The sequence below is a fragment of the Borostomias antarcticus genome (assembly GCF_949987555.1).
Source record: "Borostomias antarcticus genome assembly, chromosome: 3".
In the NCBI taxonomy this organism is placed as follows: Eukaryota; Metazoa; Chordata; class Actinopteri; order Stomiiformes; family Stomiidae; genus Borostomias; species Borostomias antarcticus.
This window is the reverse complement of record NC_140236.1, coordinates 16,069,264-16,093,070: the sequence shown is the minus strand read 5'-3', so window position 1 is coordinate 16,093,070 and position 23,807 is coordinate 16,069,264. Positions and strand designations below refer to the sequence as shown.

Here is a 23,807-nt window from a genome sequence, read left to right as displayed (position 1 = left end):
AATAGGGCCTCGCACCGCCAGTGCTCGGGCCCTAATAATAATCCTTCGAGTTTCAATAGGGCCTCGCACCGCCAGTGCTCGGGCCCTAATAATAACTAGGGCTGCGAGCAGCAGTGAGCGGGCCCTCGCACCCCACGCGTGTGGGGGTGTGGCGCCGTTAAAGGGTGTGCTATTTCGGTGTGCAGTACTGAGAGAAACTTCCTGTCACCAGTAGGTGGCGCTCTAAGAGTGACTCAATACCGACGCATAGATGTGTTCAGGACGGTACCTTGATGAAGCGTGAGAAATGTTGAGTAAATCGGATAACGTATGTAGGAGTTATGAGGACTTCCTGTTTCACCAGTAGGTGGCGCTATAAGTATGACGCAATACTGACACATAGATGTGTTCAGGACAGAACCGTCATGAAGCGTGAGATATATCGGACAAATCCGGTAATGTATGGAGGAGTTATGGGGACTTCCTGTTTCACCAATAGGTGGCACTATAAGTATGATGCAATACTGACACATAGATGTGTTCAGGACAGAACCGTCATGAAGCGTGAGATATATGGGACAAATTGGATTATGTATGGAGGAGATATGAGGACTTCCTGTTTCACCAATAGGTGGCGCTATAAGTATGACGCAATACTGACACATAGATGTGTTCAGGACAGAACCGTCATGAAGCGTGAGATATATCGGACAAATTGGATAATGTATGGAGGAGTTATGAGGACGTACTGTTTCACCAATAGGTGGCGCTATAAGTATGACGCAATACTGACACAGATGTGTTCAGGACAGAACCGTCATGAAGCGTGAGATATATCGGACGAATTGGATAATGTATGTAGGAGTTATGAGGACTTCCTGTTTCACCAATAGGTGGCGCTATAAGTATGACGCAATACTGACACATAGATGTGTTCAGGACAGAACCGTCATGAAGCGTGAGATATATCGGACAAATCGGATAATGTATGGAGGAGTTATGAGGACTTCCTGTTTCACCAATAGGTGGCGCTATAAGTATGACGCAATACTGACACATAGATGTGTTCAGGACAGAACCGTCATGAAGCGTGAGATATATCGGACAAATCGGATAATGTATGTAGGAGTTATGAGGACTTCCTGTTTCACCAATAGGTGGCGCTATAAGTATGACGCAATACTGACACATAGATGTGTTCAGGACAGAACCGTCATGAAGCGTGAGATATATCGGACAAATCGGATAATGTATGTAGGAGTTATGAGGACTTCCTGTTTCAGCAATAGGTGGCGCTATAAGTATGACGCAATACTGACAAATAGATGTGTTCAGGACAGAACCGTCATGAAGCGTGAGATATATCGGACAAATCGGATAATGTATGTAGGAGTTATGAGGACTTCCTGTTTCACCAATAGGTGGCGCTATAAGTATGACGCAATACTGACCCATAGATGTGTTCAGGACACAACCGTCATGAAGCGTGAGATATATCGGACAAATCCGATAATGTATGGAGGAGTTATGAGGACATCGTGTTTTATGGCGAAATGTCAAACTTTGGCGGGGCGCCGCGGCAAGGGTGTTTGGTGAAAACTCAATTTTTTTGATAACTTTTGATCACAAAGGTCTTAAGATGAAGCTGACCCGATATGAAGTTGATCGGATGAAATCTGTAGGAGGAGTTCGTCGAAGTACGAGGCATGGAAATGGTCAAAACAAGGACAAAATGGCACATTAAGAGCAAAATGGCGGACTTCCTGTTGCATGTTGGGTATAGCTCCAAGAGACATTTTAGTGTGTCTCGATGAAATACATGTGCCCTCCGAATTTCTTTCCCCTACATCCAACTGAAAGGTGGGGCTCGCCATTTTAAACTTTCCAGGGGGCGCTCTTGAGCCGTTTTGCCACGCCCATTTCCGTCACCAATGAAATATCCGATTTTCACCAGGACTGATGTATCTGCAAAGTTTCATCCGTTTTCATCGATGTTTAGGCCGCCAAAAAGGCATTTGTTTGGGGAGAAGAAGAAGGTAGAATAATAATAATCCTTCGAGTTTCAATAGGGCCTCGCACCGCCAGTGCTCGGGCCCTAACTAGTGCTGCGAGCAGCAGTGAGCGGGCCCTCGCACCCCACGCGGGTCGGGGTGTGGCGCCGTTAAAGGGTGTGCTATTTCGGTGTCCAGTACTGACAGAAACTTCCTGTCACCAGTAGGTGGCGCTCTAAGCGTGACTCAATACCGACGCATCGATGTGTTCAGGACAGTACCTTGATGAAGCGTGAGAAATGTTGTGTAAATCGGACAAAGTATGTAGGAGTTATGAGGACTTCCTGTAAGCAGTAGGTGGCGCTGTAGGTATGACGCAATACTGACCTACAGATGTGTTCAAGATGCGACCTTCATCAAGCATGAGCAATTTGGAGTAAATCGGATAATGTATGTAGTAGTTATGAGTACTTCCTGTTTCACCAGTAGGTGGCGCTGTAAGTGTTACTCAATACCGACGCATAGATGTGTTCAGAAGGTGACCTTCATGAAGCGTCAGCAATTTGGTGCAAATCGGATGATGTATGCAGGAGTTATGAGGACTTCCTGTTTCACCAATAGGTGGCGCTATAAGTATGACGCAATAATGACACAAAGATGTGTTCAGGACAGAACCGTCATGAAGCGTGAGATATATCGGACGAATTGGATAATGTATGTAGGAGTTATGAGGACTTCCTGTTTCACCAATAGGTGGCGCTATAAGTATGACACAATACTGACACATAGATGTGTTCAGGACAGAACCTTCATGAAGCGTGAGATATATCGGAGGAATTGGATAATGTATGTAGGAGTTATGAGGACTTCCTGTTTCACCAATAGGTGGCGCTATAAGTATGACACAATACTGACACATAGATGTGTTCAGGACAGAACCTTCATGAAGCGTGAGATATATCGGACGAATTGGATAATGTATGGAGGAGTTATGAGGACTTCCTGTTTCACCAATAGGTGGCGCTATAAGTATGACGCAATACTGACACATAGATGTGTTCAGGACAGAACCGTCATGAAGCGTGAGATAAATCGGACAAATCGGATAATGTATGGAGGAGTTATGAGGACTTCCTGTTTCACCAATAGGTGGCGCTATAAGTATGACGCAATACTGACACATAGATGTGTTCAGGACAGAACCCTCATGAAGCGTGAGATATATCGGACAAATCGGATAATGTATGGAGGAGTTATGAGGACTTCCTGTTTTACCAATAGGTGGCGCTATAAGTATGACGCAATACTGACACATAGATGTGTTCAGGACAGAACCTTCATGAAGCGTGAGATATATCGGACGAATTGGATAATGTATGGAGGAGTTATGAGGACTTCCTGTTTCACCAATAGGTGGCGCTATAAGTATGACGCAATACTGACACATAGATGTGTTCAGGACAGAACCGTCATGAAGCGTGAGATATATCGGACGAATTGGATAATGTATGGAGGAGTTATGAGGACTTCCTGTTTCACCAATAGGTGGCGCTATAAGTATGACGCAATACTGACACATAGATGTGTTCAGGACAGAACCGTCATGAAGCGTGAGATATATCGGACAAATTGGATAATGTATGTAGGAGTTATGAGGACTTCGTGTTTTATGGCGAAATGTCAAACTTTGGCGGGGCGCCACGGCAAGGGTGTTTGGTGAAAACTCAATTTTTTTGATAACTTTTGATCACAAAGGTCTTAAGATGAAGCTGACCGAATATGAAGTTGATCGGATGAAATCTGTAGGAGGAGTTCGTCGAAGTACGAGGCATGGAAATGGTCAAAACAAGGACAAAATGGCACATTAAAAGCAAAATGGCGGCCTTCCTGTTGCATGTTGGGTATAGCTCCAAGAGACATTTTAGTGCGTCTCGATGAACTTCATATGCCCTCCGAATTTCGTTCGCCTACATCAAACTGAAAGGTGGGGCTCGCCATTTTAGATTTTCCAGGGGGCGCTCTTGAGCCGTTTTGCCACGCCCATTTCCGTCACCCATGAATTATCAAATTTTTCACCGGGACTGACGTATCTGCAAAGTTTCATCCGTTTTCATCGATGTTCAGGCCGCCTAAAAGGCATTTGTTTGGAGTAAAGGAGAAGAAGGAGAAGGAGAATAATAATCCTTCGAGTTTCAATAGGGCCTCGCACCGCCAGTGCTCGGGCCCTAACTAGTGCTGCGAGCAGCAGTGAGCGGGCCCTCGCACCCCACGCGGGTCGGGGTGTGGCGCCGTTAAAGGGTGTGCTATTTCGGTGTCCAGTACTGACAGAAACTTCCTGTCACCAGTAGGTGGCGCTCTAAGCGTGACTCAATACCAAAGCATAGATGTGTTCAGGACAGTACCTTGATGAAGCGTGAGAAATGTTGTGTAAATCGGACAAAGTATGTAGGAGTTATGAGGACTTCCTGTAAGCAGTAGGTGGCGCTGTAGGTATGACGCAATACTGACCTACAGATGTGTTCAAGATGCAACCTTCATCAAGCATGAGCAATTTGGAGTAAATCGGATAATGTATGTAGGAGTTATGAGTACTTCCTGTTTCACCAGTAGGTGGCGCTGTAAGTGTAACTCAATAGCGACGCATAGATGTGTTCAGAAGGTGACCTTTATGAAGCGTCAGCAATTTGGTGCAAATCGGATGATGTATGCAGGAGTTATGAGGACTTCCTGTTTCACCAATAGGTGGCGCTATAAGTATGACGCAATACTGACACATAGATGTGTTCAGGACAGAACCGTCATGAAGCGTGAGATAAATCGGACAAATCGGATAATGTATGGAGGAGTTATGAGGACTTCCTGTTTCACCAATAGGTGGCGCTATAAGTATGACGCAATACTGACAAATAGATGTGTTCAGGACAGAACCGTCATGAAGCGTGAGATATATCGGACAAATCGGATAATGTATGGAGGAGTTATGAGGACTTCCTGTTTTACCAATAGGTGGCGCTATAAGTATGACGCAATACTGACACATAGATGTGTTCAGGACAGAACCTTCATGAAGCGTGAGATATATCGGACGAATTGGATAATGTATGGAGGAGTTATGAGGACTTCCTGTTTCACCAATAGGTGGCGCTATAAGTATGACGCAATACTGACACATAGATGTGTTCAGGACAGAACCCTCATGAAGCGTGAGATATATCGGACAAATCCAATAATGTATGGAGGAGTTATGGGGACTTCCTGTTTCACCAATAGGTGGCGCTATAAGTATGATGCAATACTGACACATAGATGTGTTCAGGACAGAACCGTCATGAAGCGTGAGATATATCGGACGAATTGGATAATGTATGTAGGAGTTATGAGGACTTCCTGTTTCACCAATAGGTGGCGCAATAAGTATGACGCAATACTGACACATAGATGTGTTCAGGACAGAACCGTCATGAAGCGTGAGATATATCGGACAAATTGGATAATGTATGGAGGAGTTATGAGGACTTCCTGTTTCACCAATAGGTGGCGCTATAAGTATGACGCAATACTGACACATAGATGTGTTCAGGACAGAACCGTCATGAAGCGTGAGATATATCGGACAAATTGGATAATGTATGGAGGAGTTATGAGGACTTCGTGTTTTATGGCGAAATGTCAAACTTTGGCGGGGCGCCACGGCAAGGGTGTTTAGTGAAAACTCAATTTTTTTGATAACTTTTGATCAGAAAGGCCTTAAGATGAAGCTGACCCGATATGAAGTTGATCGGATGAAATCTGTAGGAGGAGTTCGTCGAAGTACGAGGCATGGAAATGGTCAAAACAAGGACAAAATGGCACATTAAAAGCAAAATGGCGGCCTTCCTGTTGCATGTTGGGTATAGCTCCAAGAGACATTTTAGTGCGTCTCGATGAACTCCATATGCCCTCCGAATTTCGTTCGCCTACATCAAACTGAAAGGTGGGGCTCGCCATTTTAGATTTTCCAGGGGGCGCTCTTGAGCCGTTTTGCCACGCCCATTTCCGTCACCCATGAATTATCAAATTTTTCACCGGGCCTGACGTATCTGCAAAGTTTCATCCGTTTTCATCGATGTTTAGGCCGCCAAAAAGGCATTTGTTTGGGGAGAAGAAGGAGAAGGTAGAAGGTAGAAGGTAGAATAATAATCCTTCGAAATACAATAGGGCCTCGCACCGCCAGTGCTCGGGCCCTAACTAGTGCTGCGAGCAGCAGTGAGCGGGCCCTCGCACCCCACCCGGGTCGGGGTGTGGCGCCGTTAAAGGGTGTGCTATTTCGGTGTCCAGTACCGACAGAAACTTCCTGTCACCAGTAGGTGGCGCTCTAAGCGTGACTCAATACCGACGCATAGATGTGTTCAGGACGGTACCTTGATGAAGCGTGAGAAATGTTGTGTAAATCGGACAAAGTATGTAGGAGTTATGAGGACTTCCTGTAAGCAGTAGGTGGCGCTGTAGGTATGACGCAATACTGACCTACAGATGTGTTCAAGATGCGACCTTCATCAAGCATGAGCAATTTGGAGTAAATCGGATAACATATGTAGGAGTTATGAGTACTTCCTGTCACCAGTAGGTGGCGCTCTAGGTGTGACTCAATACCGAAGCATAGTTGTGTTCAGGACGGTACCTTGATGAAGCGTGAGAAATGTTGAGTAAATCGGATAACGTATGTAGGAGTTATGAGGACTTCCTGTTTCACCAGTAGGTGGCGCTATAAGTATGACGCAATACTGACACATAGATGTGTTCAGGACAGAACCGTCATGAAGCGTGAGATATATCGGACAAATTGGATAATGTATGGAGGAGTTATGAGGACTTCCTGTTTCACCAATAGGTGACGCTATAAGTATGACACAATACGGACACATAGATCTGTTCAGGACGGAACCGTCATGAAGCGTGAGATATATCGGACAAATTGGATAATGTATGGAGGAGTTATGAGGACTTCCTGTTTCACCAATAGGTGGCGCTATAAGTATGACGCAATACTGACACATAGATGTGTTCAGGACAGAACCGTCATGAAGCGTGAGATATATCGGACAAATTGGATAATGTATGGAGGAGTTATGAGGACTTCCTGTTTCACCAATAGGTGGCGCTATAAGTATGACGCAATACTGACACATAGATGTGTTCAGGACAGAACCGTCATGAAGCGTGAGATATATCGGACAAATTGGATAATGTATGGAGGAGTTATGAGGACTTCCTGTTTCACCAATAGGTGGCGCTATAAGTATGACGCAATACTGACACATAGATGTGTTCAGGACAGAACCGTCATGAAGCGTGAGATATATCGGACAAATTGGATAATGTATGGAGGAGTTATGAGGACTTCCTGTTTCACCAATAGGTGGCGCTATAAGTATGACGCAATACTGACACATAGATGTGTTCAGGACAGAACCGTCATGAAGCGTGAGATATATCGGACAAATTGGATAATGTATGGAGGAGTTATGAGGACTTCGTGTTTTATGGCGAAATGTCAAACTTTGGCGGGGCGCCACGGCAAGGGTGTGTGGTGAAAACTAATTTTTTTTGATAACTTTTGATCACAAAGGTCTTAAGATGAAGCTGACCCGATATGAAGTTGATCGGATGAAATCTGTAGGAGGAGTTCGTCGAAGTACGAGGCATGGAAATGGTCAAAACAAGGACAAAATGGCACATTAAAAGCAAAATGGCGGACTTCCTGTTGCATGTTGGGTATAGCTCCAAGAGACATTTTAGTGTGTCTCGATGAAATACATATGCCCTCCGAATTTCGTTCGCCTACATCAAACTGAAAGGTGGGGCTCGCCATTTTAAACTTTCCAGGGGGCGCTCTTGAGCCGTTTTGCCACGCCCATTTCCGTCACCCATGAATTATCAAATTTTTCACCGGGACTGACGTATCTGCAAAGTTTCATCCGTTTTCATCGATGTTTAGGCCGTCAAAAAGGCATTTGTTTGGGGAAAAGAATAATAATAATCCTTCGAAATACAATAGGGCCTCGCACCGCCAGTGCTCGGGCCCTAATAATAATAATAATCCTTCGAGTTTCAATAGGGCCTCGCACCGCCAGTGCTCGGGCCCTAATAATAATCCTTCGAAATACAATAGGGCCTCGCACCGCCAGTGCTCGGGCCCTAATAATCCTTCGAGTTTCAATAGGGCCTCGCACCGCCAGTGCTCGGGCCCTAACTAGGGCTGCGAGCAGCAGTGAGCGGGCCCTCGCACCCCACGCGTGTCGGGGTGCGGCGCCGTTAAAGGGTGTGCTATTTCGGTGTCCTGTGCTGAGAGAAACTTCCTGTCACCAGTAGGTGGCGCTCTAAGCGTGACAATACCGAAGCATAGATGTGTTCAGGACGGTACCTTGATGAAGCGTGAGACATCTTGAGTAAATCGGATAATGTATGGAGGAGTTATGAGGACTTCCTGTTTCACCAGTAGGTGGCGCTGTAGGTATGACGCAATACTGACTTACAGAAGTGTTCAAGATGCGACCTTCATCAAGCATGAGCAATTTGGAGTAAATCGGATAACGTATGTAGGAGTTATGAGTACTTCCTGTTTCACCAGTAGGTGGCGCTGTAAGTGTGACTCAATACCGACGCATAGATGCGTTCAGAAGGTGACCTTCATGAAGCGTCAGCAATTTGGTGCAAATCGGATGATGTATGCAGTAGTTCTGAGGACTTCCTGTTTCACCAATAGGTGGCGCTATAAGTATGACGCAATACTGACACATAGATGTGTTCAGGACAGAACCTTCATGAAGCGTGAGATATATCGGACAAATTGGATAATGTATGGAGGAGTTATGAGGACTTCCTGTTTCACCAGCAGGTGGCGCTGTAGGTATGACGCAATACTGACTTACAGAAGTGTTCAAGATGCGACCTTCATCAAGCATGAGCAATTTGGAGTAAATCGGATAACATATTTAGGAGTTATGAGTTCTTCCTGTTTCACCAGTAGGTGGCGCTGTAAGTGTGACTCAATACCGACGCATAGATGTGTTCAGAAGGTGACCTTCACGAAGCGTCAGCAATTTGGTGCAAATCGAATGATGTATGCGGGAGTTATGAGGACTTCCTGTTTCACCAATAGGTGGCGCTATAAGTATGACGCAATACTGACACATAGATGTGTTCAGGACAGAACCGTCATGAAGCGTGAGATATATCGGACAAATAGGATAATGTATGGAGGAGTTATGAGGACTTCCTGTTTCACCAATAGGTGGCGCTATAAGTATGACGCAATACTGACACATAGATGTGTTCAGGACAGAACCGTCATGAAGCGTGAGATATATCGGACAAATTGGATAATGTATGGAGGAGTTATGAGGACTTCCTGTTACACCAATAGGTGGCGCTATAAGTATGACGCAATACTGACACATAGATGTGTTCAGGACAGAACCCTCATGAAGCGTGAGATATATCGGACGAATTGGATAATGTATGTAGGAGTTATGAGGACTTCCTGTTTCACCAATAGGTGGCGCTATAAGTATGATGCAATACTGACACATAGATGTGTTCAGGACAGAACCGTCATGAAGCGTGAGATATATCGGACGAATCGGATAATGTATGGAGGAGTTATGAGGACTTCCTGTTTCACCAATAGGTGGCGCTATAAGTATGACGCAATACTGACACATAGATGTGTTCAGGACAGAACCGTCATGAAGCGTGAGATATATCGGACAAATTGGATAATGTATGGAGGAGTTATGAGGACTTCCTGTTTCACCAATAGGTGGCGCTATAAGTATGACGCAATACTGACACATAGATGTGTTCAGGACAGAACCGTCATGAAGCGTGAGATATATCGGACGAATTGGATAATGTATGGAGGAGTTATGAGGACTTCGTGTTTTATGGCGAAATGTCAAACTTTGGCAGGGCGCCACGGCAAGGGTGTTTGGTGAAAACTCAATTTTCTTGATAACTTTTGATCACAAAGGTCTTAAGATGAAGCTGACCCGATATGAAGTTGATCGGATGAAATCTGTAGGAGGAGTTCGTCACAGTACGAGGCATGGAAATGGTCAAAACAAGGACAAAATGGCACATTAAGAGCAAAATGGCGGACTTCCTGTTGCATGTTGGGTATAGCTCCAAGAGACATTTAAGTGTGGCTCGATGAAATACATATGCCCACCGAATTTCGTTCGCCTACATCAAACTGAAAGGTGGGGCTCGCCATTTTAAACTTTCCAGGGGGCGCTCTTGAGCCGTTTTGCCACACCCATTTCCGTCACCCATGAATTATCAAATTTTTCACCGGGACTGACGTATCTGCAAAGTTTCATTAGTTTTCATCGATGTTTAGGCCGCCAAAAAGGCATTTGTTTGGGGAGAAGAAGGAGAAGGTAGAAGAAGAAGGAGAACTAGGGCTGCGAGCAGCAGTGAACGGGCCCTCGCACCCCACGCGTGTCGGGGTGTGGCGCCATTAAAGGGTGTGCTATTTCGGTGTGCAGTACTGAGAGAAACTTCCTGTCACTAGTAGGTGGCGCTCTAAGCGTGACTCAATACCGAAGCATAGATGTGTTCAGGACGGTACCTTGATGAAGCGTGAGACATGTTGAGTAAATGGAATAACGTATGTAGGAGTTATGAGGACTTCCTGCTTGACCTGTGGGCGGCGCTGTAAGTGTGACTCAATACCGACGCAAAGATGTGTTCAGAAGTTGACCTTCACGAAGCGTCAGCAATTTGGTGCAAATCGGATGATGTATGCAGGAGTTATGAGGACTTCCTGTTTCACCAATAGGTGGCGCTATAAGTATGACGCAATACTGACACATAGATGTGTTCAGGACAGAACCTTCATGAAGCGTGAGATATATTGGACGAATTGGATAATGTATGGAGGAGTAATGAGGACTTCCTGTTTCACCAATAGGTGGCGCTATAAGTATGATGCAATACTGGCACATAGATGTGTTCAGGACAGAACCGTCATGAAGTGTGAGATATATCGGACAAATTGGATAATGTATGGAGGAGTTATGAGGACTTCGTGTTTTATGGCGAAATATCAAACTTTGGCGGTGTGCAGTACTGAGAGAAACTTCCTGTCACCAGTAGGTGGCGCTCTAGGCGTGACTCAATACCGAAGCATAGATGTGTTCAGGACGGTACCTTGATGAAGCGTGAGAAATGTTGAGTAAATCGGATAACGTATGTAGGAGTTATGAGGACTTCCTGTTTCACCAGTAGGTGGCGCTGTGAGTGTGACTCAATACCGACACATAGATGGGTTCAGAAGGCCACCTTCATGAAGCGTCAGCAATTTGGTGCAAATCGGATAATGTATGCAGGAGTTATGAGGACTTCCTGTTTCACCAATAGGTAGTAGCGCTATACGTATGACGCAATACTGAAACATAGATGTGTTCAGGACAGAACCGTCATGAAGCGTGAGCTATATCGGACAAATTGGATAATGTATGGAGGAGTTGTGAGGACTTCGTTTCACCAATAGGTGGCGCTATAAGTATGACGCAATACTGACACATAGATGTGTTCAGGACAGAACCGCCATGAAGCGTGAGATATATCGGACAAATTGGATAATGTATGTAGTAGTTATGAGGACTTCCTGTTTCACCAATAGGTGGCGCTATAAGTATGATGCAATACTGACACATAGATGTGTTCAGGACAGAACCGTCATGAAGCGTGAGATATATCGGACGAATTGGATAATGTATGTAGGAGTTATGAGGACTTCCTGTTTCACCAATAGGTGGCGCTATAAGTATGACGCAATACTGACACATAGATGTGTTCAGGACAGAACCGTCATGAAGCGTGAGATATATCGGACAAATCCGATAATGTATGGAGGAGTTATGGGGACTTCCTGTTTCACCAATAGGTGGCGCTATAAGTATGATGTAATACTGACACATAGATGTGTTCAGGACAGAACCGTCATGAAGCGTGAGATATATCGGACGAATTGGCTAATGTATGTAGGAGTTATGAGGACTTCCTGTTTCACCAATAGGTGGCGCTATAAGTATGACGCAATACTGACACATAGATGTGTTCAGGACAGAACCGTCATGAAGCGTGAGATATATCGGACAAATTGGATAATGTATGGAGGAGTTATGAGGACTTCCTGTTTCACCAATAGGTGGCGCTATAAGTATGACGCAATACTGACACATAGATGTGTTCAGGACAGAACCGTCATGAAGCGTGAGATATATCGGACAAATTGGATAATGTATGGAGGAGTTATGAGGACTTCCTGTTTCACCAATAGGTGGCGCTATAAGTATGATGCAATACTGACACATAGATGTGTTCAGGACAGAACCGTCATGAAGCGTGAGATATATCGGACAAATTGGATAATGTATGGAGGAGTTATGAGGACTTCGTGTTTTATGGCGAAATGTCAAACTTTGGCGGGGCGCCACGGCAAGGGTGTTTGGTGAAAACTCAATTTTTTTGATAACTTTTGATCACAAAGGTCTTAAGATGAAGCTGACCGAATAGGAAGTTGATCGGATGAAATCTGTAGGAGGAGTTCGTTAAAGTACGAGGCATGGAAATGGTCAAAACAAGGGGAAAATGGCACATTAAGAGCAAAATTGCGGACTTCCTGTTGCATGTTGGGTATAGCTCTAAGAGACATTTTAGTGTGTCTCGATGAACTACATATGCCCACCGAATTTCGTTCGCCTACATCAAACTGGAAGGTGGGGCTCGCCATTTTAAATTTTCCAGGGGGCGCTCTTGAGCCGTTTTGCCACGCCCATTTCCGTCACCCATGAATTATCAAATTTTTCACCGGGACTGACGTATCTGCAAAGTTTCATCCGTTTTCATCGATGTTTAGGCCGCCAAAAAGGCATTTGTTTTGGAAGAAGAAGGAGAAGGAGAAGAAGGAGAAGAAGGAGAATAATCCTTCGAAATACAATAGGGCCTCGCACCGCCAGTGTGCTCGGGCCCTAATAATAATCCTTCGAAATACAATAGGGCCTCGCACCGCCAGTGCTCGGGCCCTAATAATAATCCTTCGAGTTTCAATAGGGCCTCGCACCACCAGTGCTCGGGCCCTAATAATAATCCTTCGAAATACAATAGGGCCTCGCACCGCCAGTGCTCGGGCCCTAATAATCCTTCGAGTTTCAATAGGGCCTCGCACAGCCAGTGCTCGGGCCCTAATAAATATCTAACGTTAGATAACTACGTAACTATGTTTCTTTCTGGCTGCCAGTATTTTTTGTCAACAATAGCAAATTTCGCTTTCTCTTCAGGGATCATGGACACTCATTCAGAACTGGTCTCCCCTCGGAGAGGACCGTTCTTCATCCGAATTTGCACCTATTCAAGTGTTCTGCCAGAAATGATCCATTGTATGTTTGATAATTTATTAAAAAAAAAACTTTTCTTGCAGTTGGCCTACCTACTGTATCTAAAATGAGCAGTGGTGAAAGTTATTATATTCTGTTATGATCAAGGAGTTAATAAGCAGACAGATTATTTGTTCTATTGCCCTCTAATGTGGTATGGCTTTGCAACAGCAGCACAAATAAACTTTGAAACACAAAGGGGAGAAAGCTGAAAATTTGCCTGTGGACTCTTCAACTTAGCTAGCTAATATTCCAGTCTGCAAAAACACGGCACTCTGTCTAACATCTAACATTTTTGGTAACTAAGCCAAATAACTTAGTTAGCAGGCTATCTAGCTAGTATAGCTAAAGTGGAGTACATGCAAATGAACCTATAGACTTATGTGCCTAACCGGTCAAAATATAATCTGCAGTTAACCGATTAACCGGCTGAAGGCTATTGCTAATGTAACTCTTTCCTCTCCCCCTCCCTGCTCTTATCGTTCCCACTAAGCACCATATGAATGAACTAGAAAGGGTGCTCAGAGAGCAAAGGCCTTCTCGCATTAATGCATTTTGTTGGTGTAACTGAGTTCAAATGGTTTAAGTCACACCTCAGTTTATATGTAATAGCCTACCACAGGATCCAGGCTAAGATTTTTTCCTAATACCGTGTTTATCTGATTTGTTTCTCATGAATCATATTTTGTTTCACATGTATAGAAAGATAACACTGTTTACAAAAACAGCAAATAAATGAAGTTCATATCTATCTAAAGCTGATTGGAATCTTCATTCTAACGAAGAGCCAACCTTAAAAAAAAAATCTTAAAAACACATCTTTGTGGAGATCTATAAGAGTTGTGTCTTATTCATGATGAAGTGAAGGATGGCTATGTTTCGTGAAAATCACTCTGGTATTTTTTGCGTAATCCTGCTAAAGAACAAATTAAATAACGAACATACGCAACAGAAAATATATCCCATGCCCTGGCAGTCGCCGGGCGTGGAGGCAACTTTGTCAAAACAGAGAATGGGAGTGGATAATAACATATCAGATCTTCGCATACTGTATGTTACCACACTGTTAGCCTATACTACTCATCTGGAGGATAACCAACTTCAAAATTCTCACATATCCTGTTAGCATTAGATAAAAAACTGCATTTTGATTTGACGCATTCAGGATAGAGTATTTAAATGGGTATGTACAGTACATTACCATGTAAGCAGACATGCATGTCAGCCATGTGAAATGCATTACAGAAATGGGAATGCTCTGCACATTTTAAACCTCTATCCATAATGGATCATAGCAGCATGGAACCACAGAGTATGGGTGCACCTGTTCAAACCTGTTCTAAAGCCGAGTCTCTGTCTTATCCCACAGGAAGAGGAGATGTTCAGACCAAACATGTTCTTTCTCCTGCTTCTACCGCCAATCATCTTTGAGTCTGGATACTCTCTGCACAAGGTACACTCTAAAAAAGGGTGCTTTATACAGTAGAAGCACAATAGAAGAACCATCTGAAAAAAAAGTTCCATGCAGAGCCCCATACTACAGTTCAAAATAGAACATTCTTCAGCTCCATGGGGTTCTTTCTGAGAACCTTTCAGCTCTGAAAGGTTCTATATGAAAGCTTTTTTCATACAGTTGCAATCAGAATTATTCAACCCCCACTGCATATTAGGCGTATTGGCAAAATGTAAAATTTCTCAGCTGTTTGTAATAAAAAGAAGACAAGAACAGTTGAAATAGTTAAATAAAACTAATATTACAATGGTTTTATCCAATTTCAACACACAATGACTGCAGTATCAAAATTATTCTACCCCCTGTATCAAGCACACCTGATGCAACTATTCAAAATTACCCTACCTCCTGTTTCAAGCACACCTGGTTCAACTAATTAGTTCAGGTGTGCTAGAGATGGAACACAAAACCTGGACTGGCTAGGGGTGTGTTGAGAGTGACGCTTGATTGCATGTTAGACATATGGCTAAGTCAAAAGAATTGTCCAAAACGTTCAGAGAAGAGATCATTGCACAAACAAGGAAAAGGATACAAAAAGATAGCAAATGCACTGAATGTTCCTAGAGATACAGTTGGAAGCATAGTTTGCAAGTTTAAAGTTAAAGGAACAGTGGCTACACTACCTGGATGTGGCAGAAAGAGGAAGCTATCAGTGGCTGCCACCAGATTCCTGAGTAGGCAAGTGGTCAAAAACCCTAGAGTGACTACAAAACACCTGCAGCAAGACTTGGTGGCAGCAGGCACTGACGTTTCAGTTTGCACAGTAAGGCGCATACTGAACACTGAATGGCTCCATGCTCCAAGACGTACACCACTACTGACCCAAAAGCACAAGAAAATTCGGCTCCAATATGCTCAAAACCATATAAATAAGCCACAGAAGTTTTTAAACTGGCCACATTTTGGGAATCTACATGGCTACTTTCTCGCCTGAAAACATTCAAACTTCATAAAGCGACATATCAACAGTCATGGAGACAAAATTGCTCTCCAAAATTGCTCTTTTGTTCGGAGCAGTGAGGCGGGCGCATTTGATTGTGGGATATCTTCCTTCAAAATCCAGTCGGAGGCACCTCAGCAGGTAGCACATGACTTGAGGCCTCCCTTCCTCCGCCTAAATAGGCAGCATTTTAGTTGTTTGAGACACAGCCTATGTTTTCTATCTCTAGAACACCTGAACTAATTAGTTGCACCAGGTGTGCATGAAACAGGGGGTTGGGCAATTTTGATTAGTTGCATCAGGTGTGCTTGAGACGGGGGGTAGAATAAATTTGAAATGTATGACTACAGTAGTGATTAAAAGTAGCATTTTGTGTTGAAATTGGATAAAAACCATTGTAATATTAGTTTTATTGAACTATTTCAACTGTTCTTGTCTACTTTGTTTATTACAAACAGCTGAGAAATCTTTAATTTTGCCATTAAGCCTAATATGCAATGGGGGTTGAATAATTTTTATTGCAACTGTTACGACTGTGGACATTTGAAGGTCCGCATAACACATTGCTGCAGACATCTGAATATCTTTGACAAACAGCAGGTTTGGCTCAAGTTTACTTTGTCCAGATATTTCCAGATACACCACCTTTCATTATGCAATTTTGCAATTGCACCATGAACAGTTGTGCTTCATTTAACTTTCTAAATAGTTTTGGGTCGTGACATTAGGCTACCAATACGTAGAGGCAGCAAATATTGTATAATGTTGTGACTGTTTTGTCTCGCATCAGAGATATTTTGGTCTGCCTTCATTTTCAAAAATGGTAGCATCGTTTTGGATGTCACTACATCATGTTCACAGAGAACTGTGGGATTTTTTCTTGTGCGCTCTCATTGAAGTTTACATGAATGTACTACTGTATCAGCAGAATAAACCTGCAAATGCTTCCACTGCTTCAGTGACACAAAGAGGCGATACATCATTGGTGGGGGACAACCTGTTTCTTTTGCACTTGTTTGTTATTTGACTGATCATTGTAGATATGTCTTATACCATTTCATATAGCTCACATTATACTTTTGTGTGGTGGTCAGGGGAATTTTTTCCAGAACATTGGCTCCATCACCTTGTTTGCTGTAATTGGCACAGCCATCTCAGCTTTTATTGTGGGAGGAGGAATCTACTTCCTAGGACAGGTAAGCGTTCTGAAAGACTCACTTCAGTTAAAATGGTTGGCATATCACTTGATTACATAAATCCTGGGATTACAGTACCAACACAAGTATGACTTTTTATTAAGATCATTGTAATACATTAGGTAACATTTGTTAATTTCACTTTCAAAGTGTTTCGTTAGCCTAGGTTCAATTCATTGCAGATTGGCCACATAAAAGCACTGCCCTACTTTGAGAGTATGAATATGATGTGTCTTCTGTCTTCATCACAGGCTGACGTCATCTACAAGATGACTATGACAGACAGGTGAGTTGTCTGTTGAACAATCTACCTGTGTAGGGAGGGATGAGTACCCCTATTGGAGAGGTGTAGAGGTGCCAGAGGTGTGATGCTTCAGCCTTTTCCTCTCCAGCCCATAGTCTTAGAGCTTAAGGCACTTACAAATTTAGTCTGCGTAATGGGAAGAGCTGCACTTTCAGAGAAAACATGTTCTTGTTGTCCCTTTACTTATGCAGTCGCGTGGACTTGAGTGTTCTGGAGTTTTCCACATATGATTCTCCACATGAATTCAGGCAAGCCAATTCTACAGTACATTGGCAGTACACTGGCTGTCGCCTACATAGGCAGTTTATATGACTGTTTAATGAAAGCCAAACGCTGAATCGAGGGGAAAGCGTCCCCTTTAAATTTCTCTATTGCGCGTTCCTTGTGACATTGTTTCACCCTGCACATGTCCATATGTTAAATTAGTTAAAGTTAAATGAGCATTTCATTACTTTTTAAGGGTTGTACCCTAACCACCAGCAGGCATCGTTGAGCAAGCAACCCCAAGAGGCAGCAGTATGCCAGACCTGGGGCAGCCCGTGTGGATCAGACGAACCCCCCCTCACGACCAAAGGTCCAGAATTTAAGACCAAAGCCCCCCTCGTCAACAACTCACCCGACAATCGAAATAATCTGTCCGCATCCCCCCCCATATACCTCATACTTCTTCCCCCAAATGGCACATTTGCTCCTAATGTGCCATTTTTTCCTTGTTTTTACCATTTCCATGCCTCGTACTTTAACAAACTCCTCCTACAGATTTCATCCGATCAACTTCCTATTTGGTCAGCTTCATCTTAAAGGACAATGCTCGTTTTTGACAACCTGGACCTTATTTACGACATATTATAAGACGTTTGACTCACCGAGATCACTTTGGTGTAGTTCGGAGGCATGTAGAAGAAATTTAAAATCCAGCGCGAGCCATATGCATGTAATGGCGGTGGTGGGGGCACCGAGAATGCAGTTTCTAAAAATCTATTTTCTGCCGCGAAACGGTTGTTTTCATCAATCTGTCTTTATGAATCGCTAGTTGTGCTTACATAGAGCGTAGGCCTGTTGTGGTTTTTCACATGCCTCTGTAATATGATCTTTAGAAACATCTTTAGACACGAAATAGCTTCCTCACTTGCACAGCGTGCTGGAGCAACGATTGCACGCTGTGCGCATGCGTGCTGGAGCAAGTGGGGAGCGCCCCCTGGAAAGTTTAAAATGGCAAGCCCCACCTTCCAGTTTTCCGTAGGCAAACAAAAGTTGATAGACATAGCTAATTTATCCACACACACAAAAAAGTATCTTGGAGCCATACCCTAAGTCCAACAGGAAGTCCGCCATCTTGCTCGTTTTTGACATTTCCATCCCTCCTACTTTAACAAACTCCTACAGATTTTATCCGATCGACTTCACACTTGGTCTGCTTCATCTGATGACCTTTCTGATTAAAAGTTATCAAAAAAATGTAACATTTACTAAACACCCTTGCCGTGGCACTGCGGCGAATTTTGACGTTTCACCATAAAACAGGAAGTCCTCATAACCCCTCCATATATTATCCAATTTGTCCGATATTTCTCACGCTTCATGAAGGTTCTGTCCTGAACACATCGATGTGTCAGTATTGCGTCATACTTATAGCGCAACCTATTGGTGAAACAGGAAGTCCTCAAAACTGCTACATACATTATCTGATTTGCACCAAATTGCTGACGCTTCATGAAGATCGCATCCTGAACACATCTATGCGTCGGTATTGAGTCACACTTACAGCGCCAACTTCTGGTGAAACAGGAAGTACTCATAACTCCTACATACATGATCCGATTTACTCCAAATTGCTCATGCTTGATGAAGGTCGCATCTTGAACACATCTGTAAGTCAGTATATGTAGGGGTGGGTAGTATACCCACCTCCCTTGTTCTCTGTAAAGCGCATTGTGTTGCCTCTGGGTATGAAATGCGCTATACAAATAAAGCTTTGATTGATTGATTGATTGATTAATTGCGTCATACCTACAGCGCCACCTACTGGTGAAACAGGAAGTCCTCATAACTCCTATATATGTTATCCCATTTACTCCAAATTGCTCAGGGTTGATGAAGGTTGCATCCTGAACACATCTGTGCATCAGCATTGAGTCATACTTATAGCGCCGCCTACAGGTCAAGCAGGAAGTCATCATAACTCCTACATACATTGTCCGATTTGCACAACATTTATCACGCTTCATCAAGGTACCGTCCTGAACACATCTACAGTGTATGCGTCGGTATTGAGTCACGCTTAGAGCGCCACCTACTGGTGACAGGAAGTTTATCTCAGTACTGGACACCGAAATAGCACACCCTTTAACGGCGCCACACCCCGACACGCGTGGGGTGCGAGGGCCCGCTCAATGCTGCTCACAACCCTAGTTGAATTGGTTTTTATTTCACTCATGTTCAAGCTGTGGAGAGAAAACACAGAAATTAAAAATGCAGTCCTAACCATGACCTTCTGCTGTGTTCGAATTTATACTTATATCCTGTTCCAGCTTTCTTATCTCTAGCTTGACATTCTTTAAGGGCTTCTGTGGCTCTGGACCCCAAAGACAGATGCAGACAACAAAGTGCTAAAAAATGAAAATGTTTATTAAAGGTAACCGAGGGCGTCCCACAACGTGGGAGAAAAACATCCGGCTGGTGGGGCTCAGGCTCCGGTCCTAGGTCGGCGTAGTTCGACTGGAGGGCGAGAGAGAGACAGTGGTTAGACAGGCGTAACTTGAGTCGGCAAAAATGTTACGTGGCAACAAAAACTAACGTTAGTCAACGATTGAACTGGCATCGAAGAGTAGGCACCCAAGGTAGATATACAGCCGTGGATGAGTTGAGGAGGCTCAGATTATCCCCTGATGGGGAGCAGGTGAGCTGGCTGGCGTCCGAGCAGGAACGTGCTGCTTGCCCAGTGGGGGCGCTGCGAGGTCTCGAAGGAGAAACCCAACCAGTGTCTTGAGGGGAAGGCTGTCTCCTGGCGCCCCGAGAGTAGGATGTCGACAGCGCAGCTTGAGAGAAAGAAACCCGACCAGTGTCCCGGGAGGTGTAGGGCGAAGGCGTGACAGCCCCCCCCCCCCTTCCCCCCGACGGCATAAATATATGGGAGATAGGTACTGCATTTGTAATGCGCTCCCCATCCAGTTGTTACACTGGCCCGGAGCGCCATTCACACACCAATGGTGGCAGCTGCCATGCAAGGCGCTAGCCTGCTCATTGGGAGCAATTTGGGGTTCAGTGTCTTGCCCAAGGACACTTCGAGAGGTAGTTGGGAGGAGCCGGGATTTGAACCACAGACCCTACGATCACTGAACGACCCGCTCTACCTCCTGAGCTATACCGCCGCCCCTGGTATAAGTATAAGTCAGAGATCACGGAGAGGTTTGAGCCGAACTGCCCACGGGTTGATGACAGCCTCGATCTCGAACGGACCAACATGCTGAGGGGACAGCTTCCTGGACTCCGTCCGAAGGGGCAGGTTCTTGGCACGTAACCAGACCTTCTGTCCAGGAACGTACTGGGGAGCTGGGGCGCGCTGGCGGTTGGTGGCGAGTCGAGACTGGGTAGCGGCACGGAGCAGAGCCGCACGAGTCATCCTCCAGATCCTTCGGCAACGGCGCATGTGGGTCTGTATACTCGGAACCGCGATCTCGGTCTCCTGCTCAGGAAATAGGGGGGGCTTGTATCCAAGAGAACAAAGGAAGGGAGAAAAGCCAGTGGAGGCATTGGTCAGTGTGTTATGGGCATACTCCACCCAATGCAACTGTGAACTCCAGGCAGTGGGGTTGGCTGAGGTGACACATCGGAGAGTAGTCTCCATCTCCTGGTTGGCTCTTTCAGCCTTTCCATTGGTCTGGGGATGGTTTCCGGACGACAGGCTGACAGTGGCTCCGATGACTGCACAGAAGGCTCTCCAGACCTGGGAGGTAAACTGGGTTCGACGGTCAGAAACAATACCAACAGGGATGCCGTGTTGGCGGAAAACATGGCTGTTCACTATGTCAGTGGTGTCCTTAGACACCTCAGAGGGCAACTAAGCAAAGTGATGAAACGAGCCATCTTAGAAAAACAGTTAAAAACAGTGAGTATACTGGTGTTATCTCCAGAGGGGAGGAGCCCGGTGCAACCACCGCGAGGAGTTCCTTGTTGCCCACATCGTAGTTCCTCTCGGCAGGGGTGAGGCGTCTAGACAGAAAAGCACAGGGGTGTAGTTTGTTGTCTACCGGAGAATGCTGGGACAGCACAGCTCCCAGCCCCGAGTCGGAGGCATCCACTTCCACGACGAACTGGAGAGCAGGATCAGGTTGCAGTAGAACCGGCTTCGTGATGAACTGACGTTTAAGGCTCTGGAAAGCATTCTCTGCTTCAGGGGTCCAAATGAAGGGAACAGCTAGGGAGGTTAAGGCATGGAGAGGCGCAGCAATACGATTTTAATCCCTAATGAACTATCTATAGAAATTGGCGAATCCTAGGAATTGTCTAAGGTGCTTACGGGACCTGGGGACGGCCCACTCAGCTACAGCGGTCACTTTAGCTGGATCCATTTAGATTTTTCAAGGGCTGATCACATATCTAGGGAAGGCACAGTGGTGACGTGGAACATGCATTTCTCGGCCTTAATGTAGGCGCTGGCGCACCCGACAGCGTAGCAGGCGCTGGAGCACCCGACGTAGGCGCTGGCACACCCGACGTACATGAGATGTGTGTTCTGCAGGGGTTCTGGAAAAAATCTAAATGTCGTCTAAGTAGACCACAACAAAGTGGTTTAGCATGTCCCGCAGGATGTCGTTTACCAGGGCTTGGAAAACAGTGGGAGCATTAGTGAGACCAAACGGCATGACTAGGTACTCAAAATGTCCCAGGGGGGTGTTAAACGCGGTCTTCCATTCATCTCCCTCCCGCATGCAAGTGATAGGCCTTGCGCAGGTCTAGTTTAGTGAAGATAGTAGCTTCTTGGAGGGGAACGAAGGCCGAGCTGAGCAACGGCAACTGATACTTGTTCTTGACAGTAATGTGATTCAACCCCCGATAATCGTTACATGGATCTGGATAATCAATACATGGATCTCTTTGAAGCTTCAAAGCACCGCCACCACCACAGAAGAAGACTACCTCGGAAAAATAATTTCACTCGGACAGAAAGCGTCTAAATAAGTTATTTAATGGTGGCGCCGAGGCTTCAAAACCCACCATTTGTTTAAATAGACCCTTTTGCTTAGGTAAGTGAAGTTTCATGTGTATCTGACACTTGTAAATATGAGCGCCTCTCCTAAATAGGCCGACACCGATTTATTTTGACGGCGAAGTGAATGGAGCGGGAAAGGACTGTTGTCTGGCATGAGCGAGCATAATGCGACAACAGGACTGAGAAGGGCTAAACGCAAGCTAGCGTCGTTAAACTTTCGGTTCAGCCAGCCAAAAAGACGGTCGCTCAATCAGTCAGTCAGGGCAGCGCCTCTCATTCGCATGTTGTAGGCTACTCGTGCTTATGGTGTGGGCCGTCTCCTTGACAAATTATGCTTGCTGACGCCGTGTGCACATCTTGACGCATTGCCGGATTGACGGAGACCGGAAGTCATTCATTCGAATGGAGATCGGAATGACGGACAGTAACGGACTAGCGCATGTAGCAGCATCCGTTGGCCCCCCTGCGTTGGGATGACGGATACATAGAATTTTTCCTATTTCTGCGTTGAGAACGGACCGTCACAGTAGCCGGAAATAGAAAGTAGAAGTGCTTTTTTCACAATAAAACTTTAATTTTGGTTGATTCTGATGGTGTTGTTAATTATTATCATACACATGTAATGTTTTTATTGTTCGAACACTTTCCCTCCCAAAAGGCGGTGTTTTCTTGCTTATAATAGCATATATAGGCCTATCCATTGTTTGAATAGGCTATTTAATTCATTCATTCATCATGAGAGGCAAGCTTCGTAAAGCCCTGGACTGGGTTGCACCAGTTTGTCTTATCTTGTGACTAAACCGAAGCATTTAGTCACCTCTAAACCCTGACTAAACTCTTAGTTGCTACTAGTTAGTCGCATACTACAGTAGTTGGTGTCTAATTTCGGTTGCACCATGGCAATTTAGGCGTTGTCTTAACTACTTAGTACTAACTAGTTACAAAAAAATAGTCGTTGTATGACTGTGACGTATGAAAGTATTTATATACTTGGTTTAAGGTAGATTTCAAAGAACACGCAATGTGGTCGATTCAAGCTGGTTTCAAACAAAAGACAATAGTTTTATTCTGTTACGATTTGCAAATTCTGACTCGAAACAGGAAGTGTATCCAAGTCGAGAGTACTGGGACTCTGTCGTGCAGTCTCTTTTATAACTTCATATAGAGGGAGGTGACGGGCACTCAGACAAAGGGTAAAGGGGAGTGACGTCACAGACCAAATGTTCTATCTAAAAAGAGGGATTCTCTG

General features: G+C 44.7%; 1 protein-coding gene across 2 annotated transcripts in view; it reads left to right on the top strand.

The window, feature by feature from the left end:
* Positions 1–23,807, top strand: part of slc9a8 (solute carrier family 9 member 8) — a 194,121-nt gene that overhangs the window by 109,799 nt on the left and 60,515 nt on the right. For both annotated transcript variants that reach the window (XM_084461744.1, XM_084461743.1), the window contains exons 5-7: positions 14,763–14,846; positions 16,941–17,042; positions 17,294–17,328. In XM_084461744.1, coding sequence (XP_084317870.1) covers positions 14,763–14,846; positions 16,941–17,042; positions 17,294–17,328 — 221 coding nt within the window. The remainder of the gene's footprint in view (positions 1–14,762; positions 14,847–16,940; positions 17,043–17,293; positions 17,329–23,807) is intronic.